Source organism: Equus quagga, chromosome 2, assembly GCF_021613505.1.
Source record: "Equus quagga isolate Etosha38 chromosome 2, UCLA_HA_Equagga_1.0, whole genome shotgun sequence".
Taxonomy (NCBI): domain Eukaryota; kingdom Metazoa; phylum Chordata; class Mammalia; order Perissodactyla; family Equidae; genus Equus; species Equus quagga.
The window spans coordinates 103,188,497-103,215,524 of record NC_060268.1 but is presented as its reverse complement, the minus strand read 5'-3'; the positions used below and the strand labels follow the sequence as shown (position 1 = coordinate 103,215,524).

Here is a 27,028-nt window from a genome sequence, read left to right as displayed (position 1 = left end):
GTGCGGAGAGGCCTGATGGCCACTCTGAGTTTATTATAACCAGTGTTTCAACATATACATAGCTTACAGCTGTTAAACATACACAGGTGTTCTGAATGAAGTAATTAGCAAATGTCAAGAATTCTTAGTGATTTCTCAAGGAGCCCTCTCTTGGCCTCTGTTTTGATATTATCATGTTATTGCTGTGCTCGTATATTTTTATCTCGGAGCAGGCAAGGTCTCTTAGGCAACGGTCCCTCCTGCTCCCGATATGGATATCGTTTCTCCATCTGTGCCCCCGGGCAGCCGATGCCTGTCTTAGGTTGCCTCCCCCTGGAGGTCTTACCCATCATTGGCTAACCAGCCTCCTCACCTCCAGGTCACAGTTTGTTGGCAAGCCTTTTCCAGTGGTTATTAACCCTTCCTGCATCAGGGGTGGCTGCATTTCCCCCTTTTTTGTTTTTTAAAGCAAGGAAGGCATCGTGTCGTGCTGAGGCCAGAAGGCCCATCATAACCAATGCTTGCTCTTATTGCCTTTGTTGTTTTTTCAGGGAGCACAGCAGACGTAAAACATAAACTGTTAACATGGATAATATCAAAATCACACCAGCATTAACAAATATGCATAAATTGAGGCCCGAGAACCAATTGGAGGGCTCTAGCCAGTGTAACCCATTTTCAGTGTCTTGAAATATTTTTTGAGAGAACACCTTAGGTACTTCTTGTAACTGCCTCTCTAACTGAGCTTGTAGCCCAGTGATGTTATTGGCCAGGGAGGTATTAAATGCCCCCGTAAATGTTTTTTTATTTCTTGACAAGATGTCAGCGAGCTATTATACAGTAGGGGGGTAACGCATTGCATGGTAAATTGCCAGTCACATTTTAGTTTCATACGCATATATAATGCATTTTGCTGCTCTCCCAGCCACTCTACTGCTGCCTCTAATGCCTGCAATCCTGACATTAGCCCTTTATCAATATCCACCTGTGTCTATAATTCTTGAGTGACATTTACCAAGACGGACTCCACCTTATGGGCTGTTTGAACACTGTTAACCAAGGCAGTAGTAGCTGTAGTGGCTGATGCCATGATAATCACCGTGGACACAATGAATGCAATTAGCATAGCCAAAAACCGATTAGGGCATAATTTTCTCATGGACTCAAGGAGGATATGTAGAGCATGCTCTTTGGACCATGTCTGATTTAGAGAAACAGGTAACCAAATATATGCTCTTCTTTTAACACCATTACATAGGTCACATTCAATGAGGTTACATTATAATGTGTTAAACAATCAGAATACCAATATGGGGGAGAAATATTAACCACATACATACCAGAAGATTCTTGGATAGCAGGGACACTGTTTCCCCATAATAACACAAGGATGGGTGGTACAAATCCTAACGGTATCAGAAACATTTTTGACCAGTGTTAGTAAATAATTGCCAGTTTCATTCCCATACTTGCCATGGGACAATTGTCGTGATATAAAAGGCAACCCGATCCTCCATATTCCTTTGTGAGGGGGCTGCACACTGTCTCATTGTGAGATAGTTGTAAAAGGGGTCCAGATAGGCTGAGTTCGCTCCATGTTATAGGTTTCTGACTTGATCTGTTGAAGGCCCAAGTATGATTGTCACTCAAAAGATGTCCATGAGGTCCCTAATCCAGCACGTTGGCCCCAAAGATGTTGCCCCGCCTTGGATATGCTGTATGGCAAGGGGACAACTGTACTGAGTAACGTTTGTAACGCCAATCAGTTTTTGGATGGCAAATTGGGATGGAAGGAACTTGTATGACATTACTTTTGTCTTCGTAAGATGTTGATATAGCAGTGATGTATGTCAGATTGGCTGCCTGTTGTCCTTTCTTAGGTTGGTAATACAAATACATTTGTTCCTGAAAGGCGACACATGTTGTGCTTTTGTTTTAATAAACCATACAAAAAGGTGAATTGTTAGCATACATCACCAGAGGTTCTTCTTCCTTTTGGTGCAGGCCTGTATGTTGTTGTCGGGGTACCCCGGTTCCTCCTGTCCAATCAGAATCGTTAGAGGACAAAGGGGGATTGGCATGCCACCAAGTAACCAGAGTAGAGAGAGCAGGATTAGGAATAAAGGCCCAATATGTGAGATTCTCATGCTCTGAAATCACCTCAACATGCATTAGAGAGGAAAAGAGGAAAAAGAAAAAAACTGATTTACTTATCCGTTTGTCCATTTTCTGGTTATTCCAGAGCAGGCCGTGTGCATTTTGATGGAATGCACTCAATGCCTTTATCTGTCAAAACACAAAGAGCTCCTCTCTTCCCACATTTAACCATAAAAGGGCCCTCCCAGATATCCGTATAAGGACGTTTTAATCCACACTTTGCCAAGATATTGTGTCAAAACAGATGTGTGTAATGTGGCCTTTGTTGGGCCATATGGTTCTGAGTTTGACCCATATATCTTTCTGCAGCTGATGTGCCATCCTCTGCTTGATTAAAAAAATTTAAAGTAAATAAGGCGAGATTGAGAATACCTTGCAGATCATTCTTATAATACTCATTTCCCCCTTTCATTTTTTGTAAAGCAGCCTTTAGCGTTCTATAACATCGCTCAATAATAGCTTGTCCCGTAGAATTATAGGGGATGCCAGTTTTATGGATAATATTCCAATTTGCACAAAATTGGCGGAAAATTTGCGCTGAGAACTCGGGACCATTATCAGTTTTAATGCATGTAGGAGACCCCACGAAAGCAAATATAGCAAGCCAATGACGAATGACTTGTTTAGCGCTATTTTTTGTATGTGCTGATGCGAAAAGAAATCGAGAGTGAGTATCAACAGAAGGGATAATAGACTTGAAACATCCAAAAGGCGGAAATATTGTTGTGTCCGTTTGCCAGAGATCATTGCTGTATAGTCCACGAAGGTTAACCCCATAGCAGCAAAGGGAGAGGTGGCTAGGGAAGATTGTTGACAGGCTGGGCAACCAGCAATGATTTGTGCAGCCTGTCGTTTTAAGTGAAAGCGCGAGGGCAGGGCTGGAGCATTGCAATGATGTAAGGCGTGAAACGAACGTGCTGCTGTAAACAGGACAGTCAAGTGAAACATTGGCTACAGCAGAATCAACAATAGCATTCCCTTGAGATAAAGGACCAGGGAGAGGAGGGTGAGAGCATATGTGTGCAATAAAGCAGGAGTGAGTACGCTGGGACAATAATTGCTTGATTTTCAGAAAATGAGTGAAAATATCTTGTGTGGTTTGATGAAAGTTTAAAACGGAGGGCAAAAGCAGGACAGCATTAGCTACATAAGCAGAATCCGTAAGAATATTCAAAGGAACAGAAGGAAAGGTGCACAGCTGCCAATTCTGCAATTTGAGTAGTTGAATGTCTGTGAGAGACTTTGGTCTGCCAGTCTATTAGCAAACCAAGCTATACCGGTTTTTCTGGTTTTTCCGGAGCCGTCAAAGAACACGGTTAAGGCCTCAGGAATAGGTTGGGAAGAGATAACCGAGGAGATGATCAAATTGAGAAGATGTGCAAGGTAAAAAAAATGGTCTGAGGGTCAGCACCTCGTGATTGTAAACACCGTAAACGTCCCCTTTGAATAACCTCTGCTATTCCATCAAAATATGTATAGAGTAGCTTAGCTGGTGTGTGGGGCAAGTATATCCACACCAAGCATTTTATAACCTTGCCCACTTTTTGAAAGACGATAACAGTAGGACTCTTAGGTGTGTTTATCACATAAAGGCATAAGGGAATTTCTGGATCAAAGCAATTTAAAAATTGGGAGGTTAGAGCCTTGTTTACTAGGCTTAGTTCTTGTTTTGCCTCAGTCATGAGAGTGCGCGTAGAAGAGGCAGAAGAGCCACCATGTAGCAAGGAAAACAAGTGACTCAGAGAATGTGTCGGGATGCCAAGAAAAGGACGTATCCAACTGATATTTCCTAAAACCTGTTGCAATGTAACTAATGTTAAAGTATTGGGTATGGAAATAGAGGGAATGCATGGCTTTGCCAGGTGTCTATCAATCATCAATCCTAGAAATTTCCAGGGGGAGGTAAACTGTACCTTATCTTGAGCCATAAGCAGGCCTTTGCCTTTGAGCAATTCAATTAATTGTTGGTATGCTGTTAATGAAAAACTTTTAGTTGGCGCTGCTAATAAAATATCATCCATATAATGGTAAAGTTGTATAGTAGGGTATTTGCTTCGAAAAGTTAATAACACATCTCCTACTGATTGTTGGCATATGGTAGGACTGTTTTTCATGCCCTGAGGCAAGACCTTCCACAGATATCTCTGGGGGACCTCTTGATTGTTATAAACTGGGACAGTGAATGCGAGCTGTTCCCTATCAGCGGCGCACAAAGGTAGAGAAAAGAAAGTCTCTAATGTCAATAACAACAATTTGCCAATTCTCAGGTATTAAAGAAGGGTTTGGCAATCCCTTCTGTAAAGCCCCCATAGGTTGCATGACAGCATTAATTACCCTTAAGTCCTGGAATAATCTCCATTTTTCAGATTTCTTTTTTATCACAAATACTGGGGTGTTTGAGGGTACAACATGGCCTAATTTTAGTTGCTCCTGTACTAGCATCTTTAAAGCCTGTAATTTTTCTTTTGGAAGGGGCCACTGATCTATCCATACAGGCACGGTAGTTTTCCATTGAGTAGGTATGGGAGGAATGTTAACATCAGCGGCCCCTAGGAAAAAGGCTTAACGTTTAGAGATGGTTTCCATTGAGAAAGCAAATCTCACCCCTGTCGACGAAAATAATCCATAACCAATCTATAAATGAAAATTTGGGTGAGTTTATTCTGAGCTTAAATCTGAGGATTATAACCCGGGAGAGTCTTTCCACAAAGGAACAGAGCACTCCAAAGAAGTGGGGGTATACAGGGTGGTTATATACCCTCAAAGAGTATGTTTCACATATGATTGAAATGTCCCTTTTACAATAGTCAGGAGGCTGCTCTGTCGGCACAGCCATTGACGGAAATGGCAGATAGGTCTGCTGTCTCAGTGAACCCCGCAGGCTGGCAAGTCTGTTGCCTCGAGCTGGGCGGTCACAGATGAGCGCTGCAATCAGTTCCCAGCCTAAAGAAAGATGCTTAATCTTTAAGGAGATGCCAACGTTGGGAGGGGGAGGGAAGTTGCACCTTTATCTCAAAATGTCTAAGCAGATATACAATGCATGCTCAATGGCCACAGTCAGGCCCTTTTGGAAAAACAAAGTCAGGCCGAATTAGGTTTATACTAAACGGCTTCCTCATATACTCCAATATATCCTATTGCTTGCCATTTTTATTTGTCACCCCCATAGGGAGTATGGAGTTGGAAGAACGTAGGGTGTAATTAAGGCAATTCTGTTTTCAGGTCCTCTGACTTTGAGTACGTGATCACTTCCCTCAGGCGTCATAAGCCCCCCTACACCTTGTACAGATGCAGAGGTTTGCTTTTTAGGCCAATGGGGAGGCCAAGTGGGCGAGGCTATAAAGCACTGTCGCCAGTGTGGCCGAAGTCACTGGCCCCCCTCTTGGCAGCGGAGCTCCCCAAACTTCGTTTTTCAGGGCCCTGGGGAGTGTGCCCCGTTTCGAGTTTCCCGACGCCAAGTCACGGTTGATTAGATTACCATCTACATTAATTTTAGAGCAATGTTGATTCACCCAGTGGAATCCCCTTCAGCACCGAGGCCATGGTTTAGAAGGCGGCTTTTTAATATCAGCTGGCCCTCCTTCACCAGGGATGTCTTTTGGACCGGACTTGCACTGTTTTGCACGGTGTCCAGGTCTTCCGCACTTAAAACAGGCATTATCAGAAAGCACCTTTGGGCAGCTGCGAAAACGCTGCTGCCATTACTTTGGCCACATGACTATGAGTTCCTACTTCCTCCAGCATATCCCCTAAGGTGTGAGTTCGCCCTTTAAGGTGAGACATAGCAGACTGGCAATCAGCATTAGCGTTTTCAAAGTCTATTTTCAACAGCATAATTTGAGCCGCTTCAGGATGAGCTGTTTGTCTCTCAATTGCCTGATGGAGACGGTCAATAAATTCTATGTATGGCTCGTTTGGCCCTTGTCGGACATTCACAAAGGAATTGGTGGCTTTGTCTGCCCCTGAAGGGGGAATTGCCTTCCGGGCTGCTAATGCCACCTCTGAACATTGTCTATGCAACATTCCATTTGCCTCAGCCTGTGCTTGAGGCGTCGCATATTGGCCGACCCCCTGTAACATGTCGGCACTGATTGGGAGAGGGGGGTTTAAAGATAGATTATCCATAGATTGGGATACAGATATCTCGTTATACTCAGACCTGAAAAGAGTATATTCAGCATGCGACAAAAGAGTCTTTGCGAGCAAAAGCCAATCACAGGGTAGCATACTATAACTGGCTCCCAGTGCTTCTATCATCCCGACAGTGAAAGGTGACTGCACTCCATTCTCTCTAATGCTCTTTTTCAGCTCCTTAAACACCCCAAAAAGAAGGGATTCATGTTCTATTCGCCCATGATTGACCATCACGGGGAAGGCACAGGAAAAAACATCAGGATCTCCACGATTTAATCCTTCCCCAAGGCAATTATGAACCACACTGTACTGCCTGGAATCAACATACGGGGCTGGTGGAGTACAAAGAGGAGCAGTAGGCAAGACAGGAGGGTTCTTGAAGGTGAAACACCTCTCTAAAGGAGGGGGGAATGGTAAATTGTCATCGTCTGAGGACGTTTGTTCAAAATTTGTCTGAGACTTACTAATGGCCTTCTTAAAAGAGTCTTTTAGCGGCGAGCAAGGCGGAGGAGGCAGTGGCAGCGCCTCCTCAGCTTGCCTGAAGGGCACTTGGGTGAAGAGGCTGATTTTTCCTCATCCGATAGATCCGACGAAGGGAACAGCGCAGTACGTGCTGTTCCCCAAGTCGTTAAGATATGTACATCCTTTAAAAGACCATGCTCAAAGCGAGACTTTAGTGCCTTGCCAGCCCTTTCCCACAACTCAGTGTCCAAGGTTCCATCCTCAGGGAACCAGGGGCAATGTGTAGATATTGCAATATCCTCTGTAACTCGGCGGGAGAAACCGAAACTGAACTCGAGGCGTGAGTAGGGGACAAGTAAGGTATTAATATCAACTGAGCTATCCTCATAAAAGCTTCTATCACATAATAAGTAGATAAACGGATCATGATTTTTATTTCACCTTGATAGTCAGCATCAATTACCCTGAGAATGATGATTAAGCCCTTCAAAGCTGAACTAGAGCATCCCATTAATAACCCAAAATATCCTGATTGTAAAGGTCCCCATACATTGGTAGGAACAAGAAAGGTTTCATCAGCACAATCTATGACACTGTCTCTGAAGCCATGAGATCCACTTCGGCACTTCCTGACGAGGCCGCCACTAAATCATTCACATAGAGTTAGCCTGCTGATTGAGAGCTCCCCAAATTTGGTTTTTCGGGGCACTGTGGAGTGTGCCCCATTTCGAGCTTCCCGATGCCAAGTCACGGTTGCTTAGAGATATTGCCAGCAATATCCTCTGTGACTCGGCGGGAGAAACCGAAACTGAAATCGCCTTCAGCAGCCGCTGAAGTGTCTTAAAGTATAATTTCTGCTGAGTCGCCAATTGTTGGCCCATCGTTCTCACGGCGGACCGCCGAAAGGCAGTTGAAATTCCCCCATATTGTTACTCACCAATAATGCCGCCGATCTTGGATCACATTGGGGTCACCATATGTTGTTGTCGCAATCCAATGTACATATCAGGATAGATGCGGAGAGGGCTGATGGCCACGCTGAGTTTATTATAACCAGCGTTTCAATATATACATAGCTTACAGCTGCTAAACATACACAGGTGTCCTGGATGAAGTAATTAGCAAATGTCAAGAATTCTTAGTGATTTCTCAAGGAGCCCTCTCTTGGCCTCTGTTTTGATATTATCATGTTATTGCTGTGCTCGTATATTTTTATCTCGGAGCAGGCAAGGTCTCTTAGGCAACGGTCCCTCCTGCTCCCGATATGGATATCGTTTCTCCATCTGTGCCCCCGGGCAGCCGATGTCTGTTTTAGGTTGCCTCCCCCTGGAAGTCTTACCCGTCATTGGCTAACTGGCCTTCTCACCTCCGGGTCACAGTTTGTTGGCAAGCCTTTTCCAGTGGTTATTAACCCTTCCTGCGTCAGAGGCGGCTACACCATGGGCCATCAAGACAGAAAGTTGGGTATGCATAGCAGTGCTCCATCATCAAATGGAAGTGATATATTCAAGGCTGGGCTTGAGCAGGCTCTGAAGGCTCAAGTAAGTTACATGAGGTGGTCAAAATGCCCATGGTCAACTCTCCTGCTGCATTGCCTTGTCTTTCCCAGCGCCTGTGGCCTCGTGAGGAGTTCCCCATAATCCCTTGACTGAGGAAGAGAAGACTGGGACCCGGTTTCCAGATGGTTCTGCACAGTATGCACGCACCGCCTGGAAGTGGACAGCAGCAGCCCTACAGCCCTTTCTGGGACACCCCTGGAGGACAGTGGAGAAGGAACATCCTCCCAGCTGGTAGAATTTTGAGCAGTGCACTTGGTTGCTTGTTTTGCTTGGAAGGAGAAGTGGCCAGAGGTACAAATCTGTACCAATTCGTGGGCTGTGGCCAGTGGCTTAGCTGGATGGCCAGGGTCTTAGAAGGAATATGATTGGAAAGTCGATCACAAGGAGATCTGGGGAAGAGATATGTGGATAGACCTCTCTGAATGGACAACAACATGGAGATATTTGTGTCCCATGTGAATGCTCACTGAAGGGTGACTTAAGCAGAGGACTTTAATAATCAAGTGGATAGATGGCCCATTCTGTGGGTACCAGGGAGCATCTTTCCTAGCCACCCTTGCGATTGGCCAGTGGGCTCGTGAACAAAGTAACTGTGCTGCAGGAATAGAGGCTGTGCATGAGCTGAGCGACATGAACTTCTGCTTACCAAGGCCAACACTGAGGCTCCAGTATGGCATCATTTCCCAGGGGATCAATAAGCTCCCTGATGGCAGGTTGGTTACACTAGACCACTTCTATCATGGAAGGAACAGTGCTTTTTTTGTACTGGAACAGACACTGGATATGAATTTGCCTTCCCTTCATGTAGTGCTTCTACAAATCTATCATCCGTGGGCCTACGGAATGCCTTACCCACCATCATGGTAGTCCACACAGCATTGTTTCCCATCAAGGAACTCACTTCGAGGCAAATGGTTTGTGGCAGTGAGCTCATGTTCATGCACTTCACTGGTCTGAACATATTCCTCATCATCCTAAAGCAGCTGGCTTGATAGACCAGTGCAATGGCCTTTTGAAGACTCAGTTACAGTGCCAGCTGGGTGGCAGTACCTCGCAGGGCTGGAGCAATGTTCTCTAGGAGGTTGTATATGCTCCAAATTGGTGCTGTTTCTTCCATAGCCAGGATTCAGGAGTCAAGGGCTGGAAATGGGAGTGGCACCACTCACTAATACCTCTGGTAATCCACAGTTTTTGCTTCTTGTCTCCGTGACCTTATGCTCTGCTGGTCTTGAGGTCTTGGTGGTTCTCTTCATTAATGTCATCTGGCACCTGGTGAGGGCTTTCCATCTGCAAACCTGAGTCTTCCTTGAAGAGGGAAGGCAGATCATGAAATTATTTGTGGAATGTGGAGTTTAGAAAAGTTTGTGCATAATATGGAACAAATTACTTAGCTGCTTTGAGTAAATGTTCCTCATCTGAAAAGCATGAATAATAATATGCCTCCTTCAAAGGATTGTTTTTTTTAAAATTTTTTATTGAGGTAAGATTGGTTTATAATATGATATGAATTTCAGGTTACATCATTATATTTTGACTTCTGTATACAGACTGCATTGTATTCACCACCAAAAGTCTAGTTGCCATCTGTCACTGTCCAGATGTCCCCTTTCACCCCTTTCGCCCTCCCTCCACCGCCATTCCCCTCTGGTAACCACCAATTCGTTTTCTGTGTCTATGTATTTCTTTGTTGTTGTTGTTGTCTTGTCTTCCACATATGAGTGAAATCATATGGTGTTTGGTTTTCTCCATCTGACTTGTTTCGCTTAGCATAACACCCTCAAGGTCCATCCATGTTGTCGCAAATGGCAAGGTTTCATTGTTTTTATGGCTGAGTAGTATTCCATTGTGTGTATATACCACATCTTTATCCATTCATCCCTTAATGGGCACTCAGGTTGTTTCCAAGTCCTGGCTATTGTGAATAACGCTGCAGTGAACATAGGGGTGCATATATCTTTTCTAATTAGTGTTTTCATGTTTTTGGATAAATACCCAGAAGTGGAATAGCTAGGTCATATGGTAGTTCTATTTTTAATTTTTTGAGGTATCCTCATACTGTTTTCCATTGTGGCTGCATAAGTTTACATGCCCACCAGCAGTGTACAAGGGTTCCCTTTTCTTCACATTCTCTTCAACACTTGTTTCTTGTCTTTTTGATAATAGCCATTCTGTCGTGCATGAGGTGATATCTCATTGTGGTTTTGATATGCATCTCCCTAATAATTAGTGATATTGAATACCTTTTTATGTGCCTGTTGGCCATCTGTATATCTTCTTTGGAAAACTGTCTGTTGAGATCTTCTGCCCATTTTTCAATCAGGTTGGTTTTTGTTGTTGAGTTGTATAAGTTCTTTATATATTTTGAATATTAACTCCGTGTTGGATATATGATTTGCAATTATCTTCTCCCATTTGGTAGGTTCTTTTGTCTCAGGATTGTTTTGGCTGTTTGGGTCGTTTGTTGTTCCATATAAATTTTAGGATTCTGTGTTCTATTTCCATGAAAAATACCATTAGGACTTTGATAGGGTTTGCACTGAACCTGTAGATTGCTTTAAGTAATATGGACATTTTAACTATGTTAATTCTTCCAATCCATGAGCATGGAATATCTTTCCATTTCTTTGTGTCTTCCTCGATTTCTTTCAACAATGTTTTATGGTTTTCAGTGTACAAGTCTTTAACCTCCTTTGTTATTTATTCCTAAGTATTTTATTCTTTTTTTGTGATTGTAAACGGGATTGTATTCTTGATTTCTCTTTCTGCTACTTTGTTCTTAGTGTGTAGAAACACAACTGATTTTTGCATGTTGATTTTGTACCCTGCAACTTTACTGTATTTGTTTATTATTTCTAATAGTTTTTTTGATGGATTCTTTAGGGTTTTCTATATGTAAAGTCATGTCATCTGCAAATAGTGACACTTTTACTTCTTTCTTTCTAGTTTGGATCCCTTTTGTTTCTTTTTCTTGCCTAATTGCTCCGTCTAGGACTTCCAATACTTCATTGAATATGAGTGGCAAAGTGGGCATCATTGTCTTATTCCTGTTCTTAGAGGGATAGCTTTCAGTTTTTCACCATTAAGTATTATGTTAGCTGTGGGTTTGTCATATGTGGCCTTTATTATGTCTAAGTACTTTCCTTCTATATTCATTTTTCAGAGTTTTTATTATAAATGGATGCTGACTCTTGTCAAATGCTTTCTCTGCATCTATTGAGATGATCATGTGATTTTTATTCTTCATTTTGTTAACATAGTGTATCACATTGATTGATTTATGAATGTTGAACCATCCTTGCACATCTGAAATAAATCTCACTTGATTGTGATGTATGATGCTTTTAATGTATTGTTGTATTCAGTTTGCTAATGTTTTGTTGAGGATTTTTGCATCTATGTTCATCAGTGATATTGGCCTGTCATTTTCCTTTTTTGTGTTGTCCTTGTCTGATTTTGGTGTCAGGGGAGTGTTGGCTTCATAAAATGCATTAGGAAGCATCCCAGCCTCTTCATTTTTTGGAATAGTTTGAGAAGGATAGGTATTAAATCTTCTTTGAATGTTTAGTAGAATTCACAGAGGAAGCCGTTTTGTTTTGGGGGAGGTTTTTGATTACTGTTTCAATCTCCTTAGTAATGATTGGTCTCTTCAGATTCTCTATTTATTCTTGATTCAGATTTGGAAGGTTGTAGAATTCTAAGAATTTGTCCATTTCTTCTAGGTTACCCAATTCGTTGGCATATAAGTTTTCATAGTATTCTTTTATAATCCTTTGTATTTCTGTGGTATTGTTATAACTTCTCCTCTTTCATTTCTGATTTTATTTATTTGAGCCTTGCCTCTTTTTTTCTTAGTCTATCTAAAGGTTTGTCAATTTTGTTTATCTTTTCAAAGAACCTACTCTTAGTTTCATTGATCTTTTCTATTGTCTTTCTAGTCTCTATTTCATGTATTTCCACTCTAATTTTTATTGTTTCCTTCCTTTTAGTGATTTGGGGCTTCACTTGTTCTTTTCTAGTTCCTTTAGGTGTAAGAGTAGATTGTTTATTTGATATTTTTCTTGTTTCTTGAGATAGGCCTATATTGCTATAAACTTACTCTTAATACCACTTTTGCTGCATCCCATAGATTTTGGCATGTCGTGCCTTCATTTTCATTTGTCTCCAAGTGTTTTTTGAGTTCTCCTTTGATTTCTTCATTGACCCAATGGGTGTCCAGTATCAAAGGGTTGTTCTGAAGTTCAGATGAGGTGACACATGCAGAGTTTGTACCCCGCTGCTCAGACCTGCTGTGCGTGTTTGCACTAAATTCTATTATTATCTCTTCTGTCTGGGGACCTTTTCTCCTGTGATCACTTGAGTTATTTCGTTCCTGCTGTATATCCCATAGTTTGCTTCTGAAATTCTTTTAATATATTCCCTTTATATTCTCTGCCTCCTTTAGCATTTTACTCATTATTGTCATTTTTTTTCATCTTTTTTCCCCTGAGTTCTAGGAAAATTCTTGAGCCAGTTTTCTAAATCACTAGTTTGTTTTTCTGTTTACTTCTCACTTTAGGGTTTTTATTGAGCAATTGTAGTTTTTATCTGAAAGCAAGCTTTTATTATTTTAGATTGTTTAATTTTCACACAATCTCCCTTTTGAAAGTAAAAAATGCCTTTCTATTATAAAGTAGTACATACTCACTATAAAAATGTAGATAATAAAATAGCCACTACTAGCATTTTAATGAATACTTGCCAGGTTTTTTTATTATATGTTTATATATAATGAATGTATGTATGTGTGTGGGTGTGTGTGTGTGTGTATATATATATGATGAAGGATCTCACTATAATGTTCTTATTGCCTCCTTTATAGTTTAATAACATAACATATTTATGTCAATAAACACAGATGTAAATTATCCTTTTAAAAGATAAAATGATGTTCTCTCAGATTTCATTTAAAATACAAATAGGAGTTTTTAAACTATTCTTCCCTCTTATAGAAAGGAAAACGTTTTCTGTGACTTCTTGGAATGGTCTCCTTTTGTGAAGTACTGGATATTTTTATATATCTAGTGATTGTTTTTCCTGTTTATTCATATTTACAAGAGGAGGTTTTGTTTGCTATGTTGGAACTGGAGAAGAGTTCTGTCAGAAATTGTATGAGGCCCTGTTCACTTGTCTTGGTCATAGCATGTCTGCTAGATAAGGGGTCCTCATGACTCTGAGTGGTGGTCGTCGGGGTGGGGGGGGCTATTGGTGAGACTGCTGCATGGCAAGGGAGGTCCCCCCTTTGCCAAGGGCGTTTCTTCTCTCTGTGGGAGCAGTGGTGCAGCCAGAGCTCCAGATATCTATATAAAGTGAAGAAAAAGCTCCTGAGCCAATAGAAGTTATTAGTGAGCCAATTAGCTGGTTTCCCCTCTCGTATTTGTTATAACAGTCCGTGTTAGATAAGTCCCACGTTACTTGGAGCAAATTCCCTTTGAGGCATCCTTTTGCCACCATACCTTTGCTGTGATTAGCTTGCCACTCCAAGTGAAGGCTGAGGATGGGCATAAAAGATGGCTGCCTTGTGTGGGGGCATTGGTAGAATTACATTAATCCCAAGATCTGTATCTGGTCAACTGTCACAGTCTTGTCTCCCCCCTGCTCTGGGCTTGCAGGCTCCCTGGGTTTGGAGGAGAATGTCCTTCACTTGCTCCCTCAGAGGGCTCCTCCTTTGCTGTGTTCAGTTGCAGACTAGTAGGTACCTTCCATGGCCTAATCCTACCTGTGCCATATCTAACAGAAATCTTTCAAAGTGTCTGGATACTGATGGCATTCTTCTGTGTTTATTAGAAACCAACTTAGAAAAACAAAAAACGAAGAGCTCCCCTAATTTTATATTTCTTAAGTCATGCCAGTAGGTTTTGGGGAGGGAAGAATTTAAATTCATGGACTCAAATAATGCTTTTGAAAAGAAATTCCTATGCCATCTTCTCAATTTGTCAAAGAGATAAATGGATTTATTTGTGGGATATACTTTCATGAAGTTTGGGTGTATTGTATCTCCCACTTTTCCTTTATTGACCAGATATTTCCATTTTTGTAATAGATGATTCAACACGTGTTCCTCTTGGAAAAAACATGGACTACATCAATGCTAGTTATATTAGAATAATCAATTCTGGAGAAGAGTATTTTTATATCGGTACCCAAGGACCACTACCAGATACCACAGATGACTTTTGGCAGATGGTCTTGGAAAATAACTCTAATGTTATTGTCATGATAACCAGAGAGCTAGAAGATGGAGTTATCAAATGCCACCGTTATTGGCCCATTTCTATGAAGAAGCCTTTGGAATTGAAAAACTGTCATATCTTCCTAGAGAGCTACCAGATACTTCAATATTTCGTCATTCGAATATTTCAAGTTGTGAGGAAGTCTGTAAGTTTTAAGAAATCATCGTATTTCATTATATAAACTTGTGTTAGAGTGAGAAGTTAGCAATAAGGTAGGGTACAGACTGGGGAGACTTTTGTAAGTCACTTATTTGTACTTCTCCCTCGAACCCGAAGCTAAGATGACACCACTTCTACTTCCGATTAACCAAACTCTGACTGGGGAGATGAAAAAACTGAAATGGGAAGGTGGTGAGGGGGAGTGAGCGTTGGAAGTGGCCCAGTGCTAGCATGTACTTCAGCTGCTTCTGCCGTGAATGACAGATGTGTCTCGAGTCCTTAAGGGACGCCAGTCACCATGCCAGGCCCCCTCGCTTCTTAGTGAGTAGTGGAGGGTTCGGTGCACCCACCGGTACTTCCGGTTACTGTGCTCAGTGGTCATGTTGAGATCTGCATGGGGTACTTTGGGGGCTCAGGAGGAAAGTGTATTAGCTTTACTTGGGGTTTGGGGAAAGGCTTGCTTGAGGCGGTGGCATCTGGATTGAGAATTACCCAGGTGAGAAAGATGGAAAGGGGAAGTAGATGATCCAGATAGAAACTAGCATGGGGTATGTACAGAGAATAAGTAGTTCGGTGATTTGGAATGTGAAAGTTCAGTGACAGGGAGTAATGAGGGATGAGATGAGGCGATAGAAAGTAACCAGGGCCCAGCCAGAACATAAAATGTCTTGGATTTCGGCCAAGGAGCGTGAACTTTGTTATGAAGATAATTCGGAGACATTGAAGAATTTTAGTAAGAAAGCGGCAGGGTCAACTCGGGCGGTTGGCATTAAGCTGGAAAGCAGAGACTTTGGTGTTTTTCAGAGGAAACTGGCAGACTTATTCATGGCTTATGACTGCTGACTTAGAGTGATAGAAGGAGTATTCAGAAATTATGCTGCCCAATATGGTAGCCACATGTGGCTATTTAAGTTTAAATTTAAATTATTTAAATTTACATAAAATAAAAAAGTCATTTCCTCACTTGCAGTAGCCACATTTCTGGTGTTTAGTCTTATTTAGCAACGTGTTGCCAGGGCTACCGTCTTGGGCATCACAGATCTAGAACATTCGCATCACTGCAGAAAGTTCTGTTGGGAAGTGTTAGTCTAGAATAATGCATAGACTTCTTGCTCTAATAGATTCAGACAGTAGAAAAGGAATGGTTTACAGGAGAGAGTGGTGAGTTACATTGCTCGAAGTGGATTGAACTAGCAGGTAGGTGATCCTTGTGTTCAACAGGAATGAAGGGGATGGGAGTTAAACAGGAAGCTTGGAAAGAGTGATGAGGTTTGGAGTCATCACCAGAGAAGCTGACTGGTGCACAGACAATGGCCGGGAAAAGGGTCGCTGGACGTGCTGAGGTTGGAACCCCTACATTTGCAATAGCAATAAGCTAGGCAACTGCGTGATTATTTTCTTCCCAGCAGCCTAACTATGGGATTCCTGAATACAGGTTATGGGACTGACCCGGGCTGGGATATTGTCTAGCACATGTGGCAAGGTTCAAAGGATGAAAGAAGTTGACAGTTTGATAAGAGAATGCTTCAGATAATCAGCCATGAAGTGTGTATTTAGGGAGATGAATGGAATCAGGGGCCAGTCAGCTAGGAGTCAGTGGAGGACATAAAGGACAGGAGAGCTCTGTTTGGTCACGTGGCTGTTGGAGTGGAAGTGAAGCACAAACGAGGTGGTAGCATACGAGCTTCTGGGCAGAAAGTGGTGTTGGAGTGTAAGAACTAGAAGGTTTCTGATACTGGACATTGCAGGTGATGTAAGTCCAAGGAGTGACCATCCTTGTGAGTGGTAGAAGAAGGGAGTGGTCTCCTCTGCAGGAGAGAAAGAAAACTGCTGTGAGGTTAGAGTGTCTGTTGGGCTGTTGAAAGCCTGAATTTGTTCTGGATGATGTCAGAATCTGTGGTGGGGAAAGATCAGGATCTTCAGCGAATGTGACGGATTAACCAGAAGGTTTAGCCACCGGGTGATAGCACTGAGAAGGTGAAGCTAAGAGCCGTGAAGAGGGTTTTTTATGCAAGGAGAAGGAATAATGCATTGGAAACAGGAGTACACAGCAAGGAGTATCTACCTAATCTCTCTGCTCAGTGGTCCCTGGAGCACAGGAGAATAGCTAGCCCAGTTAGAGAGGGCTGCAGAGAGCGACGTGCCTGTGGGAGGCAAGGCAAGGAAGGGGAACAAGCGGTTAAGGAAGTGATGAGGGTTTCCAAGAGTTTATTCTGGGTTGGGAGACCTGAGTACAAAGGGAGAACTTGAAGAGAGAGAGGAGTCAGGGTAGGGGAGCTAAGACGCAATTGAAGAGTAGAAGAGGATTGGAGCACAGTGCTGACCAGGGAGGCCAGGAATAATAATAATGGCTGCCATTGATGGAAAGCTTGCTGGCTGTGTGCTCAGCACTGTGCTTGCTCTGTATGCCTGGGGATTCACTTCACCCACACCCCACTAATGCTTATTGATCCCCTCCTGTTAGCCAGGTGTTGTGCCAGGTGCTAGAGCTAGAAAGCAGACACAGTCTCAAATCTTAGAGTACTTATAGTCTAGTGGAGAAGGGAGACACCAAAAACATCAGTTCCAAATGATGTATGATACGTGCTGTGGCGGGAGGAGGACAGCATGCTTGGAGAGTATAGGCCAGGTGGGAGGCACAGAAGAATGATCTGTCTGCAAGGATTCAAATGCTGGAGTCCACCTGTGCAGGTTTGGCAAAGCGTCTAGGGTGGTGGCCTTTGGGCTGAGGCCCACAAGCCTCAGAACCATGGGGTTCGTGTTTGGAGAATCTGCACCAGGCTTTGTCTTCATGGCACTGGGTCAGGAAGGTGGCGAGGGCCCCCTCTGGGCAGGTTCTCACTGGTCTACACTGGCAGGAGGGATTTAAGCCCTGAATTCTGTGGCAGGGTGAGAGCTATCCTCCACTTGGTACCTTCACAGGATTTTCAAGTATTGTTTGTATCATTCAATTTTATGCACCAATGGGTCAAACTTGAGTTTTCTATTTGGAACTTAGGAAACTTATTTTTATCTGGAACTTAGGAACAAGAGGTGCCTTAGGGAGAAGCATAGGAGGAGTGAGAAACCCGTCTTGTTTCCCCATGAGGGTCTCCAGTGAATTAAAATGGGAAGGGCGGTCCCTTTGGAAGGATGACGGGTAAACTGCCAACCCTGAGGAGAGTTCCGTGACTCCACCTCCGGGAGGCTCAGCACAAGAGTGGGGGCCACAGGCCACTGGCATGGTCCTCAACCGCCCTGTCCTCATTGCCAGAGGAGGTTGGTGGCCCCTGGGCAAGCACCTACCTGTTTTAATAAAATTTAGTGTCATAGTATTTAAGTCAAGATAGATTGCTTTTCTATCTTATTCCTAATATGTTAGCCCACCTTTCACTCTGTTTTTTGGATTCTTGGATTTTCTGCAACCTTGTGGTACAGAAAAAAGATAGTAGATTTGGTTTTACAGGCCTACATTACAGTCCCAGCTCTAAACATGTGGCCTTCTGACCGAGTGTACACCTATCAGTCACCCTAATCCTTACCTTCTAATCTATAAATTGAGGATGAAATAGCACCTGCCTCCCAGGGTCAATGTGAGGACCATAGGAGATAATGCTTGTGAAGTCCTTAGCACAGTAGCTGGCACAGTTCATGTTACCTGTCAGTTTTCTTATTTTTATTATTGTATTACCATATAGCCATCATTATTCTTCTTCTTATTATTATTAGTGTATTAGAAATTGAAATGAGATCTCTAATATAAGAAATTGATAAATTTCTCTTCTCTCTTGCCTCTCTCTCTCCCTCCCTCCCTCCCTCCCCCCTCCCCCTCCCTCTCCCTCTTTCTCTGTCCTCTCTCCCCCCGTCCCTCCCTCTCCCTCTTTCTCTCCCTCCCTCTCCTCTCTCCCTTTCTCTTTCTCTCAACAGACAGGAGTTCGGCATGCTATAAAGCACTTGCAGTTCACCAACTGGCCAGACCATGGCACTCCTGCCTCGGTAGATGGTTTTATAAAGTATGTGCGCTATGTGAGAAAGAGCCACCTCACAGGACCCCTGGTTGTTCACTGCAGTGCTGGCGTGGGCCGGACCGGGGTGTTCATATGTGTGGATGTTGTGTTCTGTGCCATTGAAAAGAACTTTTCAGTAAGTGTGTGAATGAAGCAGATAAACCAATACTGTTAGTAAACACTCTACTTTCAACAGCCTTCTAATATCTGAAGACGAGTATTTGGCTTTCAAGAGCAACTTAGTAAATAGAAAGCACGTAAGTTTTGGGTACCTGCTTCTCACTTAACTGCTGTAGGTTCCTGGAGGTGGCTGTGAGGATTAAAGTACATTACACAAAGGAGTGGCTTAGGACAGTGTCTGGAGCCTAGGATGCACACAGTAATGGGAGTTCATTTTCCTTTTCCTTCCCTCCCCCATACAGGCAGTTTGTAGACTCTTGTTAGAGATGTCAGTGAAGTGCGCCTGTTCTTAATGAACAGAAGCACACGCTTGTGAGCACACGGGAAGAAACGTAGACTCCAGAGTTAATGAGAGGTCCCTGGGTTTGACTGCCAGCTTTGCCACATGCTTTAGAGTTCAGTGACTGTGCAAATGACTCATCCTCTCTGAAACCCACTTTTCTCATATGTAAAATAGGTGTAATAATATTGTTGGGTTTGAGTCAATCAGTAACAATTCCTTACTTTCCTCCTAAATTTGGAGCCAACTAAGAATATCAGTAATTAGTTATTAGACACATGGTGAATGTACTGTTACCTCTATTGTGGATTAAACTGATTAGGGAATGTGGCTTTAGATCTGTGACCAAAAAGGCTGACTCACTGAGCTGCTTTGCTGTGCTGCAGAAGTGAGGAGGGGGGACATCTGTTTACCTAGCAGGTACTAGGGGCAGAGTGGCTCTTACCACGACCACAAGGAGTAGGAAACTCCACACCTCGGCCAGAAGAAAGCAGAGGCCGCAGGGCGTCTGCCCTGTGGGCAGATGCTGCAGAGTTCCCTTGTCAGGACAGCGGTCGAATCTGCTCTCTCGGGCTTTGGGCTTTACGTAGTTGGGCTCCAACGGTGCCAGGCTCTCCACTGGGCCTGCAAAACGGCTGCATGGGTCCCGGAGCCCACCATCCTCACGCCACATTATGCGGCACGGCAGGAAAACAGCGTCTCCTCTTGCAGTAGCTCCCTGGAGGACAGAGGGAGTTTCTTTTTCTCAGAAGCATGATCCAGTTCCCCTGGCATCTCACTGTTTCCCACAGGGCTACAGCCCTTCCCTGAACTCACCACCGTGGGAGATGCTGTCCATTTAGGCCCATCAGGACTCCCCCAGGCCGTAAGGCTGAGAATGAGAGAGGAATGGTTCTCCAGAACAAACTCAGGGTTTTGTTACAAAGAATGAATCTAAACTTTTTTTGGGTGGCCAAAAACAAAAGACAAATGTCCTCAAAAATGCTGAAGATGTAAGTAGTATGAGTCTGATGTTACTCATTTCCATAAGTAATGTTTTATTCTTTTAGCAGAAAATGCATTAGCATAATTTTTCTTTTATATATTCTCCATCAGAATTTCTTAATTTGTTTATATTTGTCCTTATTTTATATCTCTTGCAAAAACTGTAAATATTATATTTCATGATTCCAAGGAGCACTGTTTTTTCCCCATTATACCTTCTTTAAACTCAAAATGTGTTTTATGGTAAGTTATCTGTCAGTTTAATTGACAGTTTTTTCTTAGTGGTATATGAAATAATGATGCATTTTATAATTAAGGATGGTTAGAGTTAATGAAATCCAGGGGTTCAAAAATAGGAAAAACATTTGTTGTTTCCTTCTTGGCTTTCCGTAGAGACTTGAACTGTCAAATGTTCTTGCCGATGCCCCTCTCTACTCTCTTCAAAACTTTTGTCCACCAGAGCTACTCAGAAATGGTCTTGGACCAGCACCCATCTGTGGGTGTTTGTTATCTGTAGCAAGATAAGTTTATAGAAATTGAGAGTAAGCATTGAAACTTTCCAAGCAGTTTGCATATTGCTGTGCCATCCAAAAGTGTGACAGTGGGTTGGTCTTGTTGAACAGGGTGTAGACCAGTTTGTGTGCTGTGGAACTCACATGAGAGTCTTAATGCTGCAAGCTGCATACCGGCCATGTGCGACTGGACAAGTTGTGACCTGTGACATTTTAAGATTAGTTTATCCATTACAACGCTAAAGGATGTGAAAACCTGGGAATATGTAACCATTTATTTCTTTTTATTAATTTTTATTTTTATAGCCCTTTTCATTTTTAATCAAGCCTGCTCAAAAATCTTTTTTTTAATTTTTATTTTTTTCGGATGTACATCGTATTTCGAATTCTGGATACATTACATCCTATTCACCACCCGAACACTAATTATAGTGCATCCCCTCACATGTGACCCTAATCACCCCTTTTGCCCTCCCCCCTTCCCCGATGGTAACCACCAGTCCAATCTCCAATGCTATGTGGTTTTTTTTTTTTTTTGTCGTTTTTATCTTCTACTTATGAGTGAGATCATATGGTATTTGACTTTCTCCCTCTGACTTATTTCACTCAGCATAATACCCTCAAGGTCCATCCATGTTGTCACAAATGGCCGGATTTTGTCATTTCTTTAAAGCCTTGGGAACAAACTGGCTCTTATCCTGCAGAAACATTCAGAGTGTTCTGTAGCTCAAACACTCTCCATAGAACTTCCCCTCTAGCCATCTTCAGCATGCATGCGATAGCAGCCGTTAATTAACAGTTTCCATATTTACACATAATGAAGTGAAGAATCTAAAATTTAGCACATTAGGCTTTACATATTAAAAATTCTTACTGCACCACTAAGTACACTGTTGAGTTCATCTTGCAGGTTTTCTCGCAGCAAGACTTTCTTGATGAAGCAATGTGTTGATTTATCTTCTGGCTTAAATTCCTTAATCTGTGTAACTGCCTCAGGCTGTGTTCTGGGCTAGAAGCTCTGCCTCCAGAACCTAATCCTCCACACAGCTTCAGCTCCACATCACATTTGTTGACAGTGTAGTACTCTGCATTTTTATACAGTTTAGATCTAGTGGTATTTGTCAGTAATCAGACTGAATAAAGGAAGAATTCTTCCTTCCTATCACCTCGTGTTCAACTCACACACACACTGAAAGAATCTCTGTGTTAGCAATGTCTACGCAGTCATTAAATTGCAGTAGTAAATACTTTCTTACTTGCGTTTGTTTCCGGAGTTGGTACCACTCCATTTCATTAGCCAGTCCCTGAATTTGTCAAACTGTGGCATCAGAAAATGATACTTTAACTATCTTTTTTGCCACATATTTTCCCAAAGTTTCCAAGAAAACATCCTTAGTGCAGTCTTTCACCATTGTCCTGGCAATCATATATGGGTTTTTAGTCTTAGCAATCCAAAGTGCTATTTGTAAGCCTGCCAAGCATCATGTAAAATATTGAACATCACCTTTTGTTGCCTTTTAAATTTAATATTCTTTAAAATAATTCTTTTGTCTTTGAACTTACTTCATTTTTTATGTAAATGACAAGTAAATTTTAATGGTTCCTTTGCTTTGTTAGCCAGTACATCTTTGTAATTAACACAAGTGTGGTTTTAGCAATCCACAATCGATAATGGCTACAAGACTCACTATGTGAGGAACCCTCGTTCCACGCAAAGTTAACGTGCGCTGTGTCGGTCTTCATTTCTCTGCAGTCCTTCCACCATCATCACTGGGTTAACCACTACAGCTGCCTTCAGGAAGCCGTGTCCTCTCTTGACAAGACAATCCAGTGAAGTTTGTTTTGCTATCAGTAAACTAAGGTTAAAAATGAATGATACAAATTTATTTCCATAATTTCCTAATCCTAAATTATAAATTAAAAAACAGGCTTTCAGAGAAGCAATGGTTTTGAAATTCGTTGAGGTTTCGTTTCATCAATGTTTCCTTTTATGGAGCATGCTGAGAGCTCATCGCCTCGCCTGGGTCTCCAAGAATCTTTCCTATGTTGTTGTCTGAAAGTTCTGTAGTGTTATGTTTTACCTTCAAGTCCACAGTCCATAATTAAGTCAAAGTCATAAATTTGGGGTTAATATTTGTATAAGGTGTGAAGTTTAGGTCGAGTTTCTCTTTTTTTTCTTTTCTTACCTACAGATGTCCAATTGTTCCAGCGCCATTTGTTGAAAAGCTATTCTTGCTCCACTGAGTTGCTTTCGTACCTTTGTCGGAAATCACCGGGCGTAGTTGTATAGGCCTGTTTCTGGTTGTGTATTCTGTTCCGGGATCTCTGTGTCTATACTTTTGCCAGTATCACACTTTGGATTCCTGTCACTATATAGTAAGTCTTAACATCAGGTAGAGTGATTTCTCCCACTCGATTCTTCTTTTTCAAAATTGTTTAACTGTTTTAGGGTCTGTGATTTCTCATATAAATTTTAGAATTAGCTTGTCTATGTCTACAAAAACGTTTGCAGGAATTTTTACAGGAATTGCTTTAAATCTATAGATCAATTTTGGGAGAATTGACATTTTTACTATGTCGAATCTTCCAATCCGTGAACACGACATGTCTTTCCATTTGTTTAGGTCGTCTTTGACTTCTTTTATTAGCGTTTTGTCATTTTCAGCACACAGATCCTGTATGTGTTTTGTTAGATTCATCCTATTTCATTTTCTTTAAAGTGATTAACGGTGGTATTGTGTTTTTACTGTCAGTTCCACATGTTCGTTGTTACTGTGTGGAAATGCTCTTGATTTTTGCATGTTGATCCTGTGTCCTGTGATCTTATTGAACTCACTTGTTAGTTCTAAGACTTTCTTTGTTCTGTTTTGTTTTGTTTTTAGATTCCTTGGGATTTGTACAAACACAGTCATTCCGTCTGCAAATAGGGACAGATTTATCTCTTCCTTTCTAATCTATAGCCTTTTATTTCCCTCCGGCCTTCTTGTGCTACCTAGAACTTCACGGGCTGTGTGGAATACAGACGGTGGGAGCACAGGTTCTTGCCATCACTGATATTAGGCAGAAAGAAAATTAAAATCATTTGTTCTTTGAAGAGGATGAAAAGCCAAGCTACAGATTTGGAGAAACTGTTTGCAAACCATATTATCCAACAAAGTTCTTACATCTAGAATATATAAAGAATCGTCAAAACTCAATAGTAAAAACACCAAAAAACAAAAAAGCAATCCAGTTAGAAAATGGGTATAAGACATGAACAGACATTTCACCAAAGAGGATATGTAGGTGATAAAGAAGCACACGAAAAGATGCTCTGCTTCATTAGCCTTTAGGGAATGAAAGGAAAACAATGATGAAATATCACTAAACATCTGTCAGAAAGGCTAATACAAAAAATAGTGACAACACCAAATGCTGGTGAAGATCTGAAGAAACTGAATTAATCATATATTGCTTGTAGGAGAGTAAAATGGTATACCTGTTCCAGAAAATAGTTTTACAATTTCTTTAAAAGAAAAAAACCAGAAACTAAACTAAACTTACCATATAACCCCAGCAATAGCACTCTTGGGTATTTATCCCGGAGAAATGAAAACTTATATTCACACAAAAACGTGTACGTAAATGTTCATAGCAGATCTATACCTAATATCCCCAAACTGGAAACAACCTAGATGCTCTTCAATAAGTTGATGGTTAAACAAACTGGTCCATGTCCACACCATGGGATACTATTTAGCAATAAAAGGTAATGAACTCTCGATGCACACAGTTAGATGGATCTTAGGGCAATTATGCTGAATGAAAAAAAAGTCCATCTCAAAAGGTTAGATGTCAATGATTCCATTCATATAATCCTCTTGAAATAACAAAACTGTGGAGATGGAGAACACACTGCTGGTTGCCCAGGGTTTGGAATTGCAGTGGGTGGGTAGTTCTAACAGCTGCATGAGGAAGTCTTGCGGTGGAGCTGTTATGTATCGTGATTGTGGTTGTGGTTACATGAATCTTCACGTGATAACATTGCATACAACTACATACTCTCACACACACTCACAGTCACAAACGATTGCGTATAAACCTGGCAACCTCTGAATAAGCTCTCTGGATAGTACCAATGTCAATTTCCTGGTTTTGATATTATACTATAGTTATATAGGATGGTGTAATTGGGGGAAACTGGATGAACGATACACAGGATCTCTCTGTACATTTTTGTTTGCAGATTACTGTGTATCTATAATTATTTCAATATAAAAACTTTTAAAAGCTTAATTAAAATTTTAAATTATTATAAAAGTGACAAGTTATAAAAATAAAGGAATGCTTACATTTTCTCTGATTTTTATATACTTTGGGGTTGTAGTGGACAAACCTTAAAATTTCATGTGTCCACATGGTCTTGATGCACATGACTGGTCTTCAGCTTGCACCACATGTGACTCTGCAGGCGAGTTCAGCAACACCCGAGCTGGTCTATATGCTATTGAACTGGTGATGGTCCTCGGTGCTGTGCCGCTATCAGATTGCCAGAAGAATTTCTAAACACTTCCTGCCAGTTTCTGGACTCATTGTGGGCTAGAAGCAGACCTTTGCAGGCCTGCCTCAGCTCAATGACCGCGCTGGGTAGTGTTGGTCTCCGTGCACAGGTGCAGAATCTGGTGTCGGGCCAACTATTGCTCAGGGTCTCCATTTGAGTTGAGAGGGCTCTTTATATGAGAAACAGCTGTGTGACCATCGTGGCCAGAAAAGTCTTCTATGCTTCAGACTTTTCCAGAATTAAAATGCTGCTTTAGGTTCTCCCTTTGGAGAACAGAAAAGGATACACAGGGGCAAATTTGTTGTTAGTTCTTTTGGAGAGCATTTCTTGTTATAAATGATTGCTTCCTGCTTTTTCCTGGAAACCCATTTAAACAAGTCTTCCTTATCCATTAGGCTAGGTTAAAAATAGTACATTTTCTTATGACTGAAAACGAGAACTTTCTGGTTAAATCTTGACATCTCTTTTACTGGAAAGAAGTATGGAGTACTTATTTGGCAATCTATGGGTTTGTGTTTTCCCCTTGTGTGGATAATACAAAATTACTGTCATCCCCTTACAGTTCAACATCAGCGATATAGTGGCTCAAATGAGACAACAACGTTGTGGCATGATTCAAACAAAGGTAAGCTCCCACCACATAAATCTAATAGGAAGAAGAATGAATATAAAGATTAATATCGTACAGCACATTGCAATTTATAAAGCTCTTTTACCTCTATGATTTCATTGAATTCTCACTGTTTGAGGTGGATATTAATTTTGTTCTCATGTTATTGATGACGTACTTGAGGTTCAGAGCAGTGAAGTCCGTCCTTTAAGGTCATTCAGATGGCAAGCGGAGGAGCCAGGACTGAGACTGCAGGCCCCCGGCCCAGCTCCCGCCTTGCCCACAGCCATGTTGTTTCAGTTACATGTCCAGAGTCATTTTTCATAAATTTATGGGTAGCAATTGTGGGATATTTACTTGCCACTAAAATATGAAAGTCATTGGCATGTCATTAAAAGACATCATTTATGGCACAGACTAGTTATAAATCACGGCGGAGGGGGTCAAGAGAATATGGATAATGAAAACAAACAGGTCCCTAATCTTCAGGTTGACCTACTTTTAGGCCAATGTTGAATAATATGAAGCATTTTATTTGAACCAGGGTTATCTGAGAGACCTGAGGCTGCGCCTAAAAAAAAATTTAAGTTGATTTATGCAGGGAAGATGTAGGGAGATGGCAGGTGACAGTCGGTTTCCCCTCTGTTCACGTAAGCCTTCATGAGCTGGTTCCAGACCAAGAACTAGATTATGATCACTTATCTTCTTGATATTTTAAAATATGTATTTACATAAAGAAGTTTTTGGTTAAATATTTGCTCTTTTTAGGAGCTGTCCTTAGTGGTTGAAAATTACAAATGTGTTCTCTGAAAGTAGACATCGGTATTCAATTACTTAACGTTCTGTTGTTTTTCATTTATGTGTATATAGGAGCAGTATTACTTTTGTTATAAAATTGTGCTTGAAGTTCTTCAGAAGCTTATGACTTTCAAGTAAGAAAGACTTCTGTTGCCTCACACTTGAAATTGCCGAGTGGCCTGGAGCCTCCTGGTAAAGAGCACGTTGGGGCTGTGCTGAAGGGCTTTGCTTGTGGGTAGAATGTGCTTTCTTCGTGGATCATTTGATCTGCTTTCCAACAACTCCCTGAAGGCAGCATCGTTTGGTTTGGGATGGACAGTGCTTACCTGTTGATCTTACTTGGGTAATATCAAAATGCCCCTACATTTTCCAATGAAACAAACATTACATAAAACAACTGCAGCCTTTTTGGTTGAAGG

At 41.7% G+C, this 27,028-nt stretch overlaps 1 protein-coding gene across 1 annotated transcript in view; it reads left to right on the top strand.

The window, feature by feature from the left end:
• PTPN20 (protein tyrosine phosphatase non-receptor type 20) overlaps window positions 1-26,747 on the top strand; it is a 67,524-nt gene extending 40,777 nt beyond the window's left edge. Inside the window, exons 6-9 of the mRNA XM_046652802.1 lie at window positions 14,371-14,705; window positions 18,626-18,841; window positions 25,764-25,826; window positions 26,682-26,747. Coding sequence (XP_046508758.1) covers window positions 14,371-14,705; window positions 18,626-18,841; window positions 25,764-25,826; window positions 26,682-26,747 — 680 coding nt within the window. The remainder of the gene's footprint in view (window positions 1-14,370; window positions 14,706-18,625; window positions 18,842-25,763; window positions 25,827-26,681) is intronic.
• The last annotated feature ends 281 nt before the right edge of the window (window positions 26,748-27,028 follow it).